The sequence below is a fragment of the Myotis lucifugus genome, unplaced genomic scaffold, assembly GCF_000147115.1.
Source record: "Myotis lucifugus unplaced genomic scaffold, Myoluc2.0 scaffold_30, whole genome shotgun sequence".
Taxonomy (NCBI): domain Eukaryota; kingdom Metazoa; phylum Chordata; class Mammalia; order Chiroptera; family Vespertilionidae; genus Myotis; species Myotis lucifugus.
In genome coordinates this window covers 4,887,811-4,901,326 of record NW_005871078.1, presented here as the reverse complement: position 1 = coordinate 4,901,326, position 13,516 = coordinate 4,887,811, and the positions used below count along the sequence as shown (strand labels likewise).

General features: G+C 36.7%; 1 protein-coding gene across 10 annotated transcripts in view; it reads right to left on the bottom strand.

The window, feature by feature from the left end:
- CPNE8 (copine 8) overlaps nucleotides 1-13,516 on the bottom strand; it is a 184,125-nt gene that overhangs the window by 106,755 nt on the left and 63,854 nt on the right. For 6 of the 10 annotated variants that reach the window (XR_002828720.1, XM_023752294.1, XM_023752291.1 and 3 more), the window contains one exon: nucleotides 8,778-8,854. The exons of 2 other annotated variants lie outside the window; for them this stretch is intronic. Coding sequence is in view for 4 of the 8 variants with exons in the window: in XM_023752294.1 (XP_023608062.1) it covers nucleotides 8,778-8,854 (77 nt within the window). In the remaining 4 variants the exon portion in view is untranslated. Of the gene's footprint in view, nucleotides 1-1,111; nucleotides 1,131-2,025; nucleotides 2,077-8,777; nucleotides 8,855-13,516 lie in introns of those variants that run through there. 2 more of the 10 variants (XM_023752296.1, XM_023752297.1) reach the window with 2 other exon arrangements.

Below are 13,516 nucleotides of genomic sequence, written 5' to 3'. Positions count from 1 at the left end.
TGACTAAATGCAATGTGATATCCTGAGCTGAATTCTGAAACAGAAAAAGGACATTCATGGAAATACAAGTGAAATTTAAATGAAGTCTGGAGCTTAGTCAATTCTAATGTATCAATGTTTGTTACCTAGTTGTGACAAATGTACTAGAGTAATGTAAGATGTTAATGTTAGTGGAAACTGGATGAGGAATATATAGGAACTCCCTGCACTATCTTTGTAACTTTTCTGTAAATCTAAAGCAATTCTAAAATATAAAGTCTATATTTAAAACATTGTAAAGCAAAAAAAGACAATGACAGGCTAAAGAAGTATTCCAGGTTAAAAGAGACTAAAATCAGGACAACTAAATTCAATGTGTGATTCTTGATTAAACTTTAGATTGGGGGGAGGGGGGGGATAGCTTTAGGACATTAATGGAACCACTGTTGAAATTTGAATATGGAGTGTGGATTAGATAATATAATTGTACCACTGTGAAGTTCCCTGGTTTTGATCATCATGTTCATGGCTATGTAAGAGAGCATCCTTATAGGAAATACACACTCGGGCATTTAGAGGAAATGGGGCACAATTTCTCCAACTTACTCTCAGATGGTTCAGAAAAAACAACAAAATCTAAAATATTAGAGAGGAAAAGGTGAGGGATGGAGGTGGGGGAGAAAATGATAAAGCCCATAAAACAAAGTGAACATCTGTTCAAAGTAAACATTCTGGGTAAAGATCATACAGAAGTTTCTGGTACAACTCTAGTAAATTTTCTATACAATTGAAATTATATCAAAGTAGAAAGTTATCCCAAAAAGATGTTTTGAAAAGTTTCCCAGACTTGTTTTTACTGTGATATTTTGTGGCATATATGAAAAATAATAGAACTCAAGCTCAAAACAGTTAAAGGTTTATCTCAAGAGAATTATTAGAGATGAGTAATTCTTTCCAAAATTAAGCGCACGAAGAATAAGAGGCCTTTTGAGAGACTGGGTGGCTTGTTTTTTGTTTGATGTGGTTTGTTTTGCTTTTTGTTGATTGTTACAGTTGGGTTTTTTCCCTAACTGTAACATTTTTCGATAACTCATACTACTTTTCCATTACTATTACCACTCTTAGTTCATACCTTTACACTTTTGCTTGGGTTACTGGACTTTTCTTGTTCCTATCTGGTCTCAGGCTGGTACTCCTTTAATTTATCCTCTCCATGATGTCAGATTGATCTGCTCATTAATGTTAATCATGAAGCCTTCCATCTTCCAGTGGCTCTACATACATCCTAGGTAATTTTAAACTTAATAATTAGGACATAATCACCTTCATAAAATTCAGCCACTGTTAAGTTTCTAGTTTCATCTTTCCCAACACTTTCAATAGAGCCACACTTTTCATTCCCTGAATCCATAACAAATGTTTCATTGCTCCCTGAGCTCACCTGAAATAGTCAGCCTACCAACCACTCAAGGAATCTTTTCATCTCAGGGATTTCTACCTATACTTCAAATTTGCTTTAACTTATGGAACATTTGTAAAATGGGCCAAATATTATGTCATAGAAAATTTACTAAAATATATCACATTTATTGGTCAAGAAATTTTGGTTAGACACTAATGACAAATGTCAATTTTTAAAACATTTCTTAAAAACTCATTGTTTAAAAAAATAAAAAAATAGAAAAGAGTGAATACTTAGCACTGCACAATAATAAAAGTAATACCTGAAACATTATACTACCTTAGTATTTTGTATGTAAAAAATTTATAAGCAAAATGGCCACTCAGTGTATATAAAACTTTAGACAAAAAATAAATAAATAAATAAATAAATAAGAAAAAGTCATCATGAAATTCTATGAAATCTCAAGGGACTCCAAATTGGCAAAACGATTTTGAAAAAGAACGAAGTTGGAGGACTCATACTCCCTGATTTCAAAACATATTACAAAGGAGCTACAGTAATTAAAACAGTGTGGGTGCTGGCATAAGGACAGACAACTAGACCTATGAAATAAAATAGAGTACCCAGGAATAAACCCTCACATATATGGTCAAATGAACAAAAATTCCAACACCATTCAATGAGGAGAATACCATCTCTTCAACAACTGGTGTGAGGAAACTGCATATCTACATAAAAAGAATAAAAGTGGACCTTTATTTTATACCATATATAAAAATCAACTTAAACATAAGACCTAAAACTATAAACTTTTAAAAGAAAATACAGTGAGAAAATTCATGACATTGGTCTTGACTGATTTCTTGAATATGACATCAAAAGCACAGAAAAATAGATGAATGGGACATCAAACTTTAAAACATTTTGTACCTCATAGAACACATAAACAGAGTGAAAAGGCAATGGGAGGATGTGTATGCATTCATATGCCTGATAAAGGCTTAATATTTAGGATTTCTGATATAAATTACTACATATAAAGAACCCCTACAACTCAATGGAAAAAATATCAAATAGGACTAAAAACCTTATGTCATTCGCAGCCCAATATTCTCTGCCCAGTAAAATAAACAGAGAATAACAGTAGCGTCTAATTTTCAGGGAAGTTAATAAAGATGACTTTGAAGGTCAAATATTCCCCCAAAGTTCACGGTATGTTCACATGCAAAGATTGCACAGTAAAGACATGTACTGCTTCATTGTAAATGTGTCTGTTTCTCACCTTCAAGACTAACCATTCTCCTGTCCTTCCTCCTCCTCTTCCTTCTCACACTGACATTGATCTCTACAAGCACGAGGACCAAGGCACAGCTCTCAGAATAAGGCCACATTTGAGTCAGATCTTTAAACCAACCCTTTAAGGCTCAGGCTCAAGTTGCCCTCAAGCCCTATTCTTGTACTTTAACGTCATGTCTTCTGCCTTATTCTCAAGGTTCCTTTCTGTTTTTCTTCCCCTCCCCATAATTCTCTCATTGAACTTCACCACCCACAGGACTTCATTCTTGAGTCCTATGTCAGAGCTGGGATTCTGTGTCCATTAGACCACTGCAAGCTGGTCTTCCAATTATCACCTGCCTCCAAGTCCCTATCCCTGTAGTCTTCAAACACCTATCAGGACACTTACTAATCCCTCTTGGATCCCTCTCTTTATTTTCTACCTTCCGCTAATCGCCAAGATCAAATGCTGCAACAGCCAGCCTACAAAGAACACAATCTGCTCCCTATGCCAAAACCTCTGCTAGTTCAGTTACCCTTGGAGTTCCAGCTCCTCCCCAGAGCAAGAATCACCTTCCTCATCTCACCAGTCCCTGCCTCCTTGCCCCATGCTTTCATACAGAACCAGTCAGTCACGCCTGGATCAGAGTAACAGGAACAAACAGGTCTGTTATTTGATGAATGTAATAAATGCTTGCCTCCCAGAGTAGAAAATGGCAATCTTTCTTAAACTGGTACTGATCCTAGCATTCTGGAAGACTTTCTGAATCCACCACTGAGATCCCTAAAGATAGAAGAAGTATGACTGACAGCATCACGCAGAAAATTAGATACAATCTCACAGCATGAACAGACACACTGCCACTGCCGAGTGGGTATAATGCCAGATCATAATGGGATGATCTAAAGAGAAGAGCTGATGAGTCATAGGAAGACACAGTAAATGTTGCAGACAAATTAAGTAGCACAAGACTCATTTTCGGAGGGGGAGGGGAAAAGACCAAAGTGTAGGACGGAATTAAGACATGAGAAATGTGTTTGCTAAAAACTTGAATCCAAGGGAACAGACTGTTGGAAATTGTAAAAATCCTGAGCTGCTATTAAAAAGTAAATTAAAAATAGCTAAACATCAATTTCAAAATAGTTCACCTAAGTTTCTACAAGATATTAAAAAATAACTTTTTTAAAAATACATATTTTATTGATTTTTTAGAGGAAGGGAGAGGGATAGAGAGTTAGAAACATCGATGAGAGAGAAACATCGATCAGCTGCCTCCTACACACCTCCTATTGGGGATGTGCCTGCAACCAAGGTACATGCCCTTGACCGGACTCGAACCTGGGGACCCTTCAGTCCTCAGGCCGACGCTCTATCCACTGAGCCAAACTGGTTAGGGCTAAAAAATAACTTTCATTGTCATAAAAAATGAGAAAAATATTTTAAAGTGACAACAATAACTGAAAAACAGAAAATAAAAAGATGAGTTTAAATTCAAATGCGGATTATTTAATAGGGCATATGGCTATGTACAAGAAACTATTTTTCCTTTGTAATAAACATAACTTAGTTCTCAAAGACTTGATTAATAATAAATAACTTAAAGCTCTACTACGCCTGCTTTGCATCTTCAAATTTTCTAGTTATCATCATTTTAAGAAGTTTACTTCTGAAGAGATATTATAACACAATTGCAATTAGGAAGCTAGAAGAAATTATTCTGAATACCTGAACAGAAAATAATTTAAACTGGGCCATTTAAAGGGAAAAAAACAAGGGAATATTATGAATAATTTAGAATACAAATGGGAAACTAATTGGAAAATAAATCTCTAATCTAAAACAAATTAGTAAATAAGCACTAAGTCACTTTGATGATGCTATTTAAGAAAAATAACATCCGGGACACAAGATGAGTCCATTTTGTTAACTGCAGGTGGATTATCTGCCTCAGGAGGTGTCTGGTGCTGCATTCGGAAGCCTATACTCATCCACAGGGGACAATCCCCTAACTCTTAACAAGGCTGACAAAAGTCACGGCTGCAACAGGAGAGTGTACGCACTCTATTTTCTACCTCCAGCCAGGAGGAACCGACCACAAAAAGTAGGATGTATAGTGACCACCCTACAATATTATCTTTACATGGCTAAGTCCTGGCCAGGACAGGTTCACAGGGGAAGACAGGAACAGGGGGAGGCAAAAGGGACTATGAGATAGAGATGTAAGAGCTACATGTTAAATACATATCATTTCCTTAATATGAACTTCATTATTTCTATCATGCTTTTATCTAGTCCACTATTTTCATATATCATGTGGTAAGTCATGAAGTCTTTAGAAACTGTGTTTGTCCTAAAGCTGCCTATCAGAGAAGAAAACACTTCCCTGACCTTGTATTATTTCCAGTTTTCTCACTGGCTCCCTCCTTTCTTCCAAAGCTATTCTTTCTTCTACTGAAATATTCCGTATCGTCCACCCTGCCGATCTCTCCCCACCATCTGCCCATTAGATTGATTCAAAGAAGCAAGCACATGGGAAAGGATGTCAGTGAGCAGGGGAAGCAGGGATGAGGGTGGAATCTGCACGCATCCGTGGAGTGGACCAGCTTCTCTGAAGAGCTACTCTGACATTACGGAAAGAGAAAATTTCCATGCAAACAGCATTTCACTCTCTTCCTCACCCTAACTATGCGTTTTAAAACAAAGGGTATGAATGCTTTTGATTGCTTTTCAGTAACATTGAAGGAAGGGGGTCAAATAACATTTGAATAGAAGCTACATCTTCTCTTAAAGCACTTGAACTCGCAAGAACCCAAGAAAGCAAGCATGCTCAGTTCAGAGGACCTGGTTCTTCAATCCACATGTTCCCCTTCCTCGAGACACATGCTTCTCTCATAGCTAGAATTTCTTTATAAAAGCCATTATTTTCTCAAGCAAGAGGGTGAATGACTACAAAATACTCCCCTTCCCCCCAATCCACTGAGTCGGAGTAATTGCTCAGATGAGAGCATGTGACTATATTCCTCTATGCTTTAATTAATAAATCCAAGATATCCTTCCATTAGGAGGCTAACGACATTCAATTTTACTGTCCTATTTTTGGTTAATCTTCCATTTGAATTCCTTCTCTCACATTCTCTTTATCTCAAGCAGTTAATGTGATTTCCTCAGGTAGCAGGTCACCATTCTACAATTCTTATCGTTTTTTTCTTTGCTTCATTCTTTTGTAGCCAATCTCTGTCCCACTCGCAAGCCCTACATTTTGTCATTTTGTTACCCATTTAATGCCAATATTTGCCTAGCTATACTTACTAAAATTTTAAAATATCCCACTGCTCAAACATTAAGCCCACCTTTAAATCCTTTCATAATGTCTATTTGCCTGAGAAGACTGCCCAATAAGGTCAACGGCTGAATAAAAGATTAGTTGCACATAGTTTTAAAAATTGAATTAATTAGACCTTTTTCAATAAGATAGATATAGTACCAACATTTTCCTAAATTACAAAATACCCTCAGATGACATGAAGTGTGCAGTTACAATACCTTCATTTTATCTGAACAGGGTTCTAAGGCTTCACCTCATTTATGCTACACCGCCCTCAGCAGGAGCTAGGAAAAATCTAAAGGACATCTCATCTCTTCTAGTTATGTAAAATGATAGTGACTCAAATGCCAGCAAATACTCCCCACATTTGCATATTCTGCCAATCACTACTCTAGGTATCTAAGTAGCATGAATTTGTTTTTCTTAGTCTTATCTAGTGGGAATTATTGAATTAGCTGAACAAGGACCACATCTTGCACAATATGTGGGTGGAAAAAGACATGTAGGTTATGATTATTACAATATCTTTATTAACTCCATGTTCACATACCCCCAATGTTAAACCTATTTTTACCAACTTTATATTCTGTTTACCATATACTGCAACCAATATAATTAAACTTTTTAACATGTTTCAGGACTAATATAACAATGATTTTTCACTGGGGAAAAATGCTATGTAATTTAAGAGCTTTCTGAAATAAAGTTATGATTTCCTTTTATAGAGAAAAAAATCAGATAAAAATCTCTAATAAAATTAATTTCAAAATATGAGTGCAAGTTCCATAAAAATATCTACTCTGTTGCTCGGAAATAAAAATTATATTTTAACTGCTTTTGTTTTCTCTCAAAGAATGTTAAAAGATATCTTTAAGTTGTCATTGTTTATATTATTGATTTTTTTCCTGAAAAAAAATAATAAAGATAGATTTTGTGATTTTCCAGGAATCTCAATGGACTTGAGCACTAGACTAAAAAATGCAATAATAATTATATTCATTAAAAAAATTATATGCACTTAATAAAATATTTATGTATAGTTGCTTTATAAATAATGTACTACTTATCTATTAAAGTGAACAAAATATATTTAAATAAGCTTCCACATCCTATAATTATATGTGAAAACAAGTTACACTTGAAAAGAATGTTTAAAAGGTAGTTCATAGCCAAATGTTTCCAAACCAACATTTTATAGTAATTTTCTAAGAAAATCAAATTAAATAAAGGAAGTTAGAATTCATAGACCTCTTATCTTAAGAAGTTCTTGCATAGCACTGAACACATTAAGTATTGAATTTTATGCAGGGAGTGTAAAAATGAAGCCTTGGCCATAGTGTTTGATGTCAAAGGTGAATAGATATGTGGAGTTTTGACATTTATTTTGTAAGGTTAAGATTCTTAAAAGACTGGTGAAGATATAGATTCAAAATTCCCCAAACCTTTAGACATTGCATTTAGCTCTGCATATGCCTTAGTATTCTTCCCAGATCTTTTGATCTTTTATAAACAATTAGGTGCATCCAATAATTGAAATTAGCAAGAGGAGAAGGAGGAGGACAGGGGAAGGAAAGAATAAGGAAAAAATGTCAGGAGTTCGTTTTCCGCATTTTTGGAACTGGAGAAAATAGGAGTATCCCATTCAACTAATAAAAAAATGAAGCATGACTCCAGTAATTGAAGGTGAAGGTAGAAGATGTAACCCACAGCAACCACCTTCTCTAACATTTACACCTATCTCCTTCTTTACAAACCAATTTTGTAATAAAAGTTATTAAAACCTCAATCACCAAAAATGTATTTATTAAACATATGGTATAAAAGGTGGTGCTACATATAGTCCTGGCCCCGAGAAGTAAAATGTCTTTCAAAGAGTTGTCATTCCTCTCTTGAGGCCCTCTGCTGGGGAAACAGAATCAAGTCTCAAACAATGCCTTTAAAATTGTATCACTAGCATTATAGATGGAGGGCAGTACTATATCATACCTCTGTGAATGTAAAATATCTTGTACCTGCTTTATGATACATAGTAGTGACCATGCTTTATCAGAGCTGGTTTTAATGATGTTATTCTAGAATGTTTTCTTTCCAGATGATGACAAAGAAGCTAATGAAAAAAAAAATGGTGCCAGGTATCACAACAGTAACAGAACTTTGCTGTTTTCTGGACCTTTTAATATTTTTTTTTAATGGTTTGTGCTAGATATCTCTATAATTTTGTTCACATGACTGCAGAACTTGGAAAAGCTCTTGCTGCTATTGATGCATACCACACTGCTATTGGTCTTTTTATATAAATATATAAAAATACATTTTTTTGAATTTTGGGAAGCTGTGCTGTCAACTTCAGAAAAACGCTCCCATTTGTACTGAGTTGGGTTGGCATTGTACAGAAATTAACAGCCATATCGGTCTAGAAACATTCAACAATGTTTCCATTGTATTAAATATGTAAGGTTTTAATCTACATGTGTTTGATAACAGAAACTAATAAAATACTCTCTAAATAAGAAAAAGTATGAAATCTAAGACAATAGTACACCAAAAGGAAAACAACATATCTCCTTGTTTAAATGTGCTCATTTCATTTTGTGAACATTTTGTAGCAAGGCATATGGCAGCTGAAATATAACTTATCCTTTATAAACATGTCAAAATTATTTTTTTAAGTGAAACTCATAAATAAGATTTTAAAACCCACATTTTGTGCACAAGCAAGTATTTATCAATTCCAAACTGCAAAAATAAAAATGAGAGTTAACATTTCATTGTCTGAATTTAAAAATACTTACACTATTGGCTTTTCCAGGCGACTTCCCTGTGAACCAACAATCTCCCCCAATGTACAAAACACTTGTCCCAGAAAGTCCTAAAATAGACAAAAGAATTAAAGTTTATGAGTTCCCAGGCTGTCTTTATACTATCTATTTTGTAAATCACACTTGCATTGCCTTCATTACTGAAATGCTGACTTCTCTAACTTCTAATATTAAATAAAATAAGCTCAATATGCATTAATTTTAGCAAAGTGATCCTCCCCTAAGTTTATACAGCATTTTGTCCTTTTAATCCCAGGGCAGGTTTGTTATTATGAGTGTTTAGACATTGCGTTTATTTTTCACATTAAAATGGAAATGGGAAAAAGTTCCAAGATTTGAAGTCACAATTGGCTTGCCTTTGGATGTCTCTGAATCTGCTAAGCTTTTGGCTGAGGAGGCAAAGCGGGAAAGCACAGAGCAGCGGTGGCTAACAATACCAGTGCCGCTTACAGAGAGGTCCTGGCCACAGCCGGTCCCGGAGCCACACCGCCACGTGTCTTTCCAGTACCACTTCCACTACCTGTGACTGTGTACATGATTTCTCACCAGTTTCCTCTTCTCTAACATGTCTTAGCCCCCCTCACAAACTTGTTTTGAGGGTTCAATGAGTTTACTGCATGAGTTGATGTTAGTACATATTTAAGTGCCTGAACCTGGGTTAAGTATAAAACACTATAAAGTTCATTAAAGTACACGCGGTGATTTTAATTTTCAAAATGCAAGATGTTATTAATACTTCATTTCCTAGAGAACAGATCAGAGCTATAGGCACATCCATAATGAGGAAAAACTGGGTCCAAATTAAAAGGCAGAAATGAAGATGAAGAGCAAGACTGTGGACGGCCCCTTGGCCAGGCAAAAAAAAAAAAAATTGCCTTAGGAAAATGAAGATTATTTAGGTACCAGCTTGCAGAATGGACTGAGGAGGGAGGAAAACTCTGGAAGCCAGATCAATCAGAAGGCGATAGTAATTAATAAGAAGCATAGTGTTAAGGATCAAACTGAAGTTGTAGAAAATGGTAGGGAACAGTGCACAGAAAAGTGACGGGATTTGGTGTAAACTGCACTTGCACATTGTGGGGAGGGGGTACAGTGTCGAGAGGGAGAGAGAGACAGAAAGTAATCTGGACCTGGAACGTGATGGCTGACGGAATGACAATACCTTCATAAAGTTGCAAATCATCTAAAATTTTGCTTTCAAATAGGGAAAAAGTACTTAAGGTAAAGCTGTCACATATTTAAATTAAATATTCTTAGTAATTCTATGTCTTTTCCCTTTTCAAACTAGACTTCAAAAATATGTTTCTGGGTTTTTTAAGCAACCCTAAATTTTTCTAAGGCTCACTGCATATAGTTAGGGCTAAATACTAAAGATTTGGAATCTATCATTGCTCTTCTGAGTGAGCAGCAAAAATCACATATGAGGGATTCCAGAATTCTTTTCTAGAGATACTGATATTGATGGGAAGCTGCATATGCTACATATTAAAGGGTTCTGGCCAATGGACTAACATGTCCGAGTAAAAGTTATTCTGTGCTGTAGTTATCAAAGAAAATAAAACAGAAGTCTTGAGCATATTATCAATATCCGAGGAGACACATACTACTATCAAACAATGAACAGACAAATATCACCATTGCTGGACACAAAAAGGAAGTTAAAATAATAAAATGAATAAAATGTGCAACAAAAAGATATAGAATGCACCTACACACATTATCTCCATAGTTATTGCACACTTTGTCCCTAAATATTTATGGCATTTTTATAGTTGTTTTACACTGTCTCTGCTAGTGTATTCCCTATCAAGGAACAGATTTACTACTCAAAATGCAAAGATCAGAATATAATATTTGTCAACACTGAACCCATTCTTTGGTCATCTCAATGGCTCACATGTCCTATGCATTTACACAATATTAGTAATATAATTCGTGTCCTATAATGGATATTCTTAGACAGTCTGTAGTTAGATAAATATAAAAATAATTTAGGTATATAACATGAACTGCTTTATTATCTCTTACTATGGTGTTTTTTTTTCCAGTTTATAAGTCATTATACTATAGTCATATTAGTATTTCCAGTAATAAATCTAGGTACCTTTCCACAGCTCACACACATAGACCAAATGTAGCCTAGGGTGGCTGTCAGTTGAGAAAAACTTCAAAGTATTTAATCCTGTTAACTCTTGGGCTTTTCCCAAACTGACCATGAGATCAATAAATATTTGTTGAGTTAATTTTTACTTTATAATCTAAATAATACACAGATAGAACTTAATTTTGAAATTAGTTTAGATGTACATAAACCATACTGTTATTACATATTGGATGCACTATATCACTCTGTAAAAAGCATCCACACGTTGCCCTGAATCTAATATGCTGGTTAAAACGGAAAGACCTAGCTATGAGAAGTGGAGACAAGAGGCATAGAGCACAGCAATGCAAAGCATGATAACAATAATATGAGTTGTGCATTGCATAGGTAGTTAAAAATATTAGCAAATCAGAGGAGTGTTTGGATTATTCCAATACCAATATAATCTAGTTTTATTATTATTAGAGGCCCGATGCATGAAATTCGTGCAACAGTAGGCCTTCCTTCCCCCGGCTGCTGGCACCAGCTTCCCTCTGGCACCCGGGACCCGGGCTTCCCTCTCAGCCCTGGCTTCATCCAGAAGGTCGTCCCAAAGGATGTCTGGTCTAATTAGCATATTATGCTTTTATTATTATAGGTAACACAGCTCAAAATCCAGGGAAGCATTGCTATACCATCAGATTCCAGCTAATTATTACATACATTTATGTTTCTTTTCTCTGTTAATATTCAGGGGAATATCTACTTTAACTGCATAACTGTATAAAGGAGCATAATATTCTAATTTCTTCAAAATTATTACTTTATTATTTCCTTTGTAGCAATAGTTACTGATCAATTCTATGCATTTACATTTTATATAATGTAGCTACTTCTCTATGTTCATAAAATTACATTAATTCTATGTGCTTTAATAATTGTACACATATTAAAAGGTAATACACTTTGCCTTTTAAATAAACTGGTGTTGTTTATTGGTCTCTTTGCTCACTTGCTAGTTACCAGTTTTAATGACTCCTATATGTTCTTTTAAAAAGATCTTTTACATACATTTATTTTTTTACATAGCAAAGCAGTATAACATATTCCTTGACAGTGAGAATTATGAGGATCTATACTGTATTACCTGTGTTTATATTCTGGCTGACTATTTACTAATGTCTCTATGCATCACTATCCTACTCTATAAAATAGACATAATAAATAATACCTACATATTATGTTGTTGAGTGGACTAAATAAGATATGTAAAGCACTTAGAACAGACTTGGAACATGGTAAGTGTCTAAGAAATATATTCCCCTCTTCTCCTCCCTACTTCCCTGGGGTTAAAAGAATATTACCATATACTCAAAATGTATCACTTACTACTAGATGCCGGTACTGGAGATACACTACAATTATCTGAATAAAAAAATATATTTCTTTTCTAAAACTACTTTACACTCATGGTCAATATAAATGCTTATTTTGAGTGAGTGTCATCATAAAACCCGGCCCGGGTGGCATGGCTCAGTGGTTGAGCATCGACCTATGAACCAAGATGTCACAGTTCAATTTCCAGTCAGGGCACATCCCTGGGTTGCAGCCAGATCCCCCATTGCAGGAGGCAGCTGATCAATGACTCTCTCTCTCATCATTGATGTTTCTAACTCTCTCTCCCTCGCCCTTCCTCTCTGAAATTAATAAAAATATAAATAAATAAATAATAAAATCCGAATGTGTATTATGCACCAACTTTATCTAATATGTTAACTAATATCCTAATATATAAAAAGCCAGGGGCCATCACGACCAAAACAACTGGACGGATGACCGAACAGCAGGCTGCGTGGGGTGACCAGGCTGGCAGGGTGGTTAGTGAGGGACGACCAAATGACTGAACAGCAGGCTGTGTGGGGTGACCAGGCTGGCAGGGGGTGCAGTTAGGGGCGAGCAGACCGGCAGGGGGGGACAGTTGGGGGTGACCAGGGCGGCAGGGGAGGGAAGTTGGGAGCAAGATCAGGCCGGCAGGGCAGGGCTGTTGGGGGTGAGATCAGGCCAGCAGAGGAGGGCAGTTGGGGGCAACCAGGCTGGCAGGGGAGGGCAGTTGGGGGCAATCAGGCAGGCAGGCAGAGGCAGTTAGGGGCAATCAGGCAAGCAGACAGAGAGGTTAGGGGTGATCAGGCAGGCAGGTGAGCGGTTAGGAGCCAGCAGTCCCAGATTGCGAGAGGGATGTCCAACTGCCAGCAGTCGGACATCCCCCAAGGGGTCCCCAATTGGAGAGGGTGCAGGCTGGGCTGAGGGAACCATTCCCATGCAGGAATTTCATGCACCGGGCCACTAGTCTATATATATATAAAACCTAAATGACCAGAACAATCAGTCGCTATGACATGCACTGACCACCAGGGGGCAGACGTTCAATGCAGGAACTGCTCCTTGATGGTCAGTGCACTCCCACAGCCAACCTCCCCCAGCCAGCCAACCTCCCAGTCCCTCCCCTGGCCCCTGGGCTGGGACAGGGAACAGGGAACCGGGGGTGGGTGGCAGCAGATGCGGCTCCTTTTACAGGGGGGCCAAGGGCCGGCTCCCTCACTCAGGGCTGGTGGCCAACCTCCTGTACCCC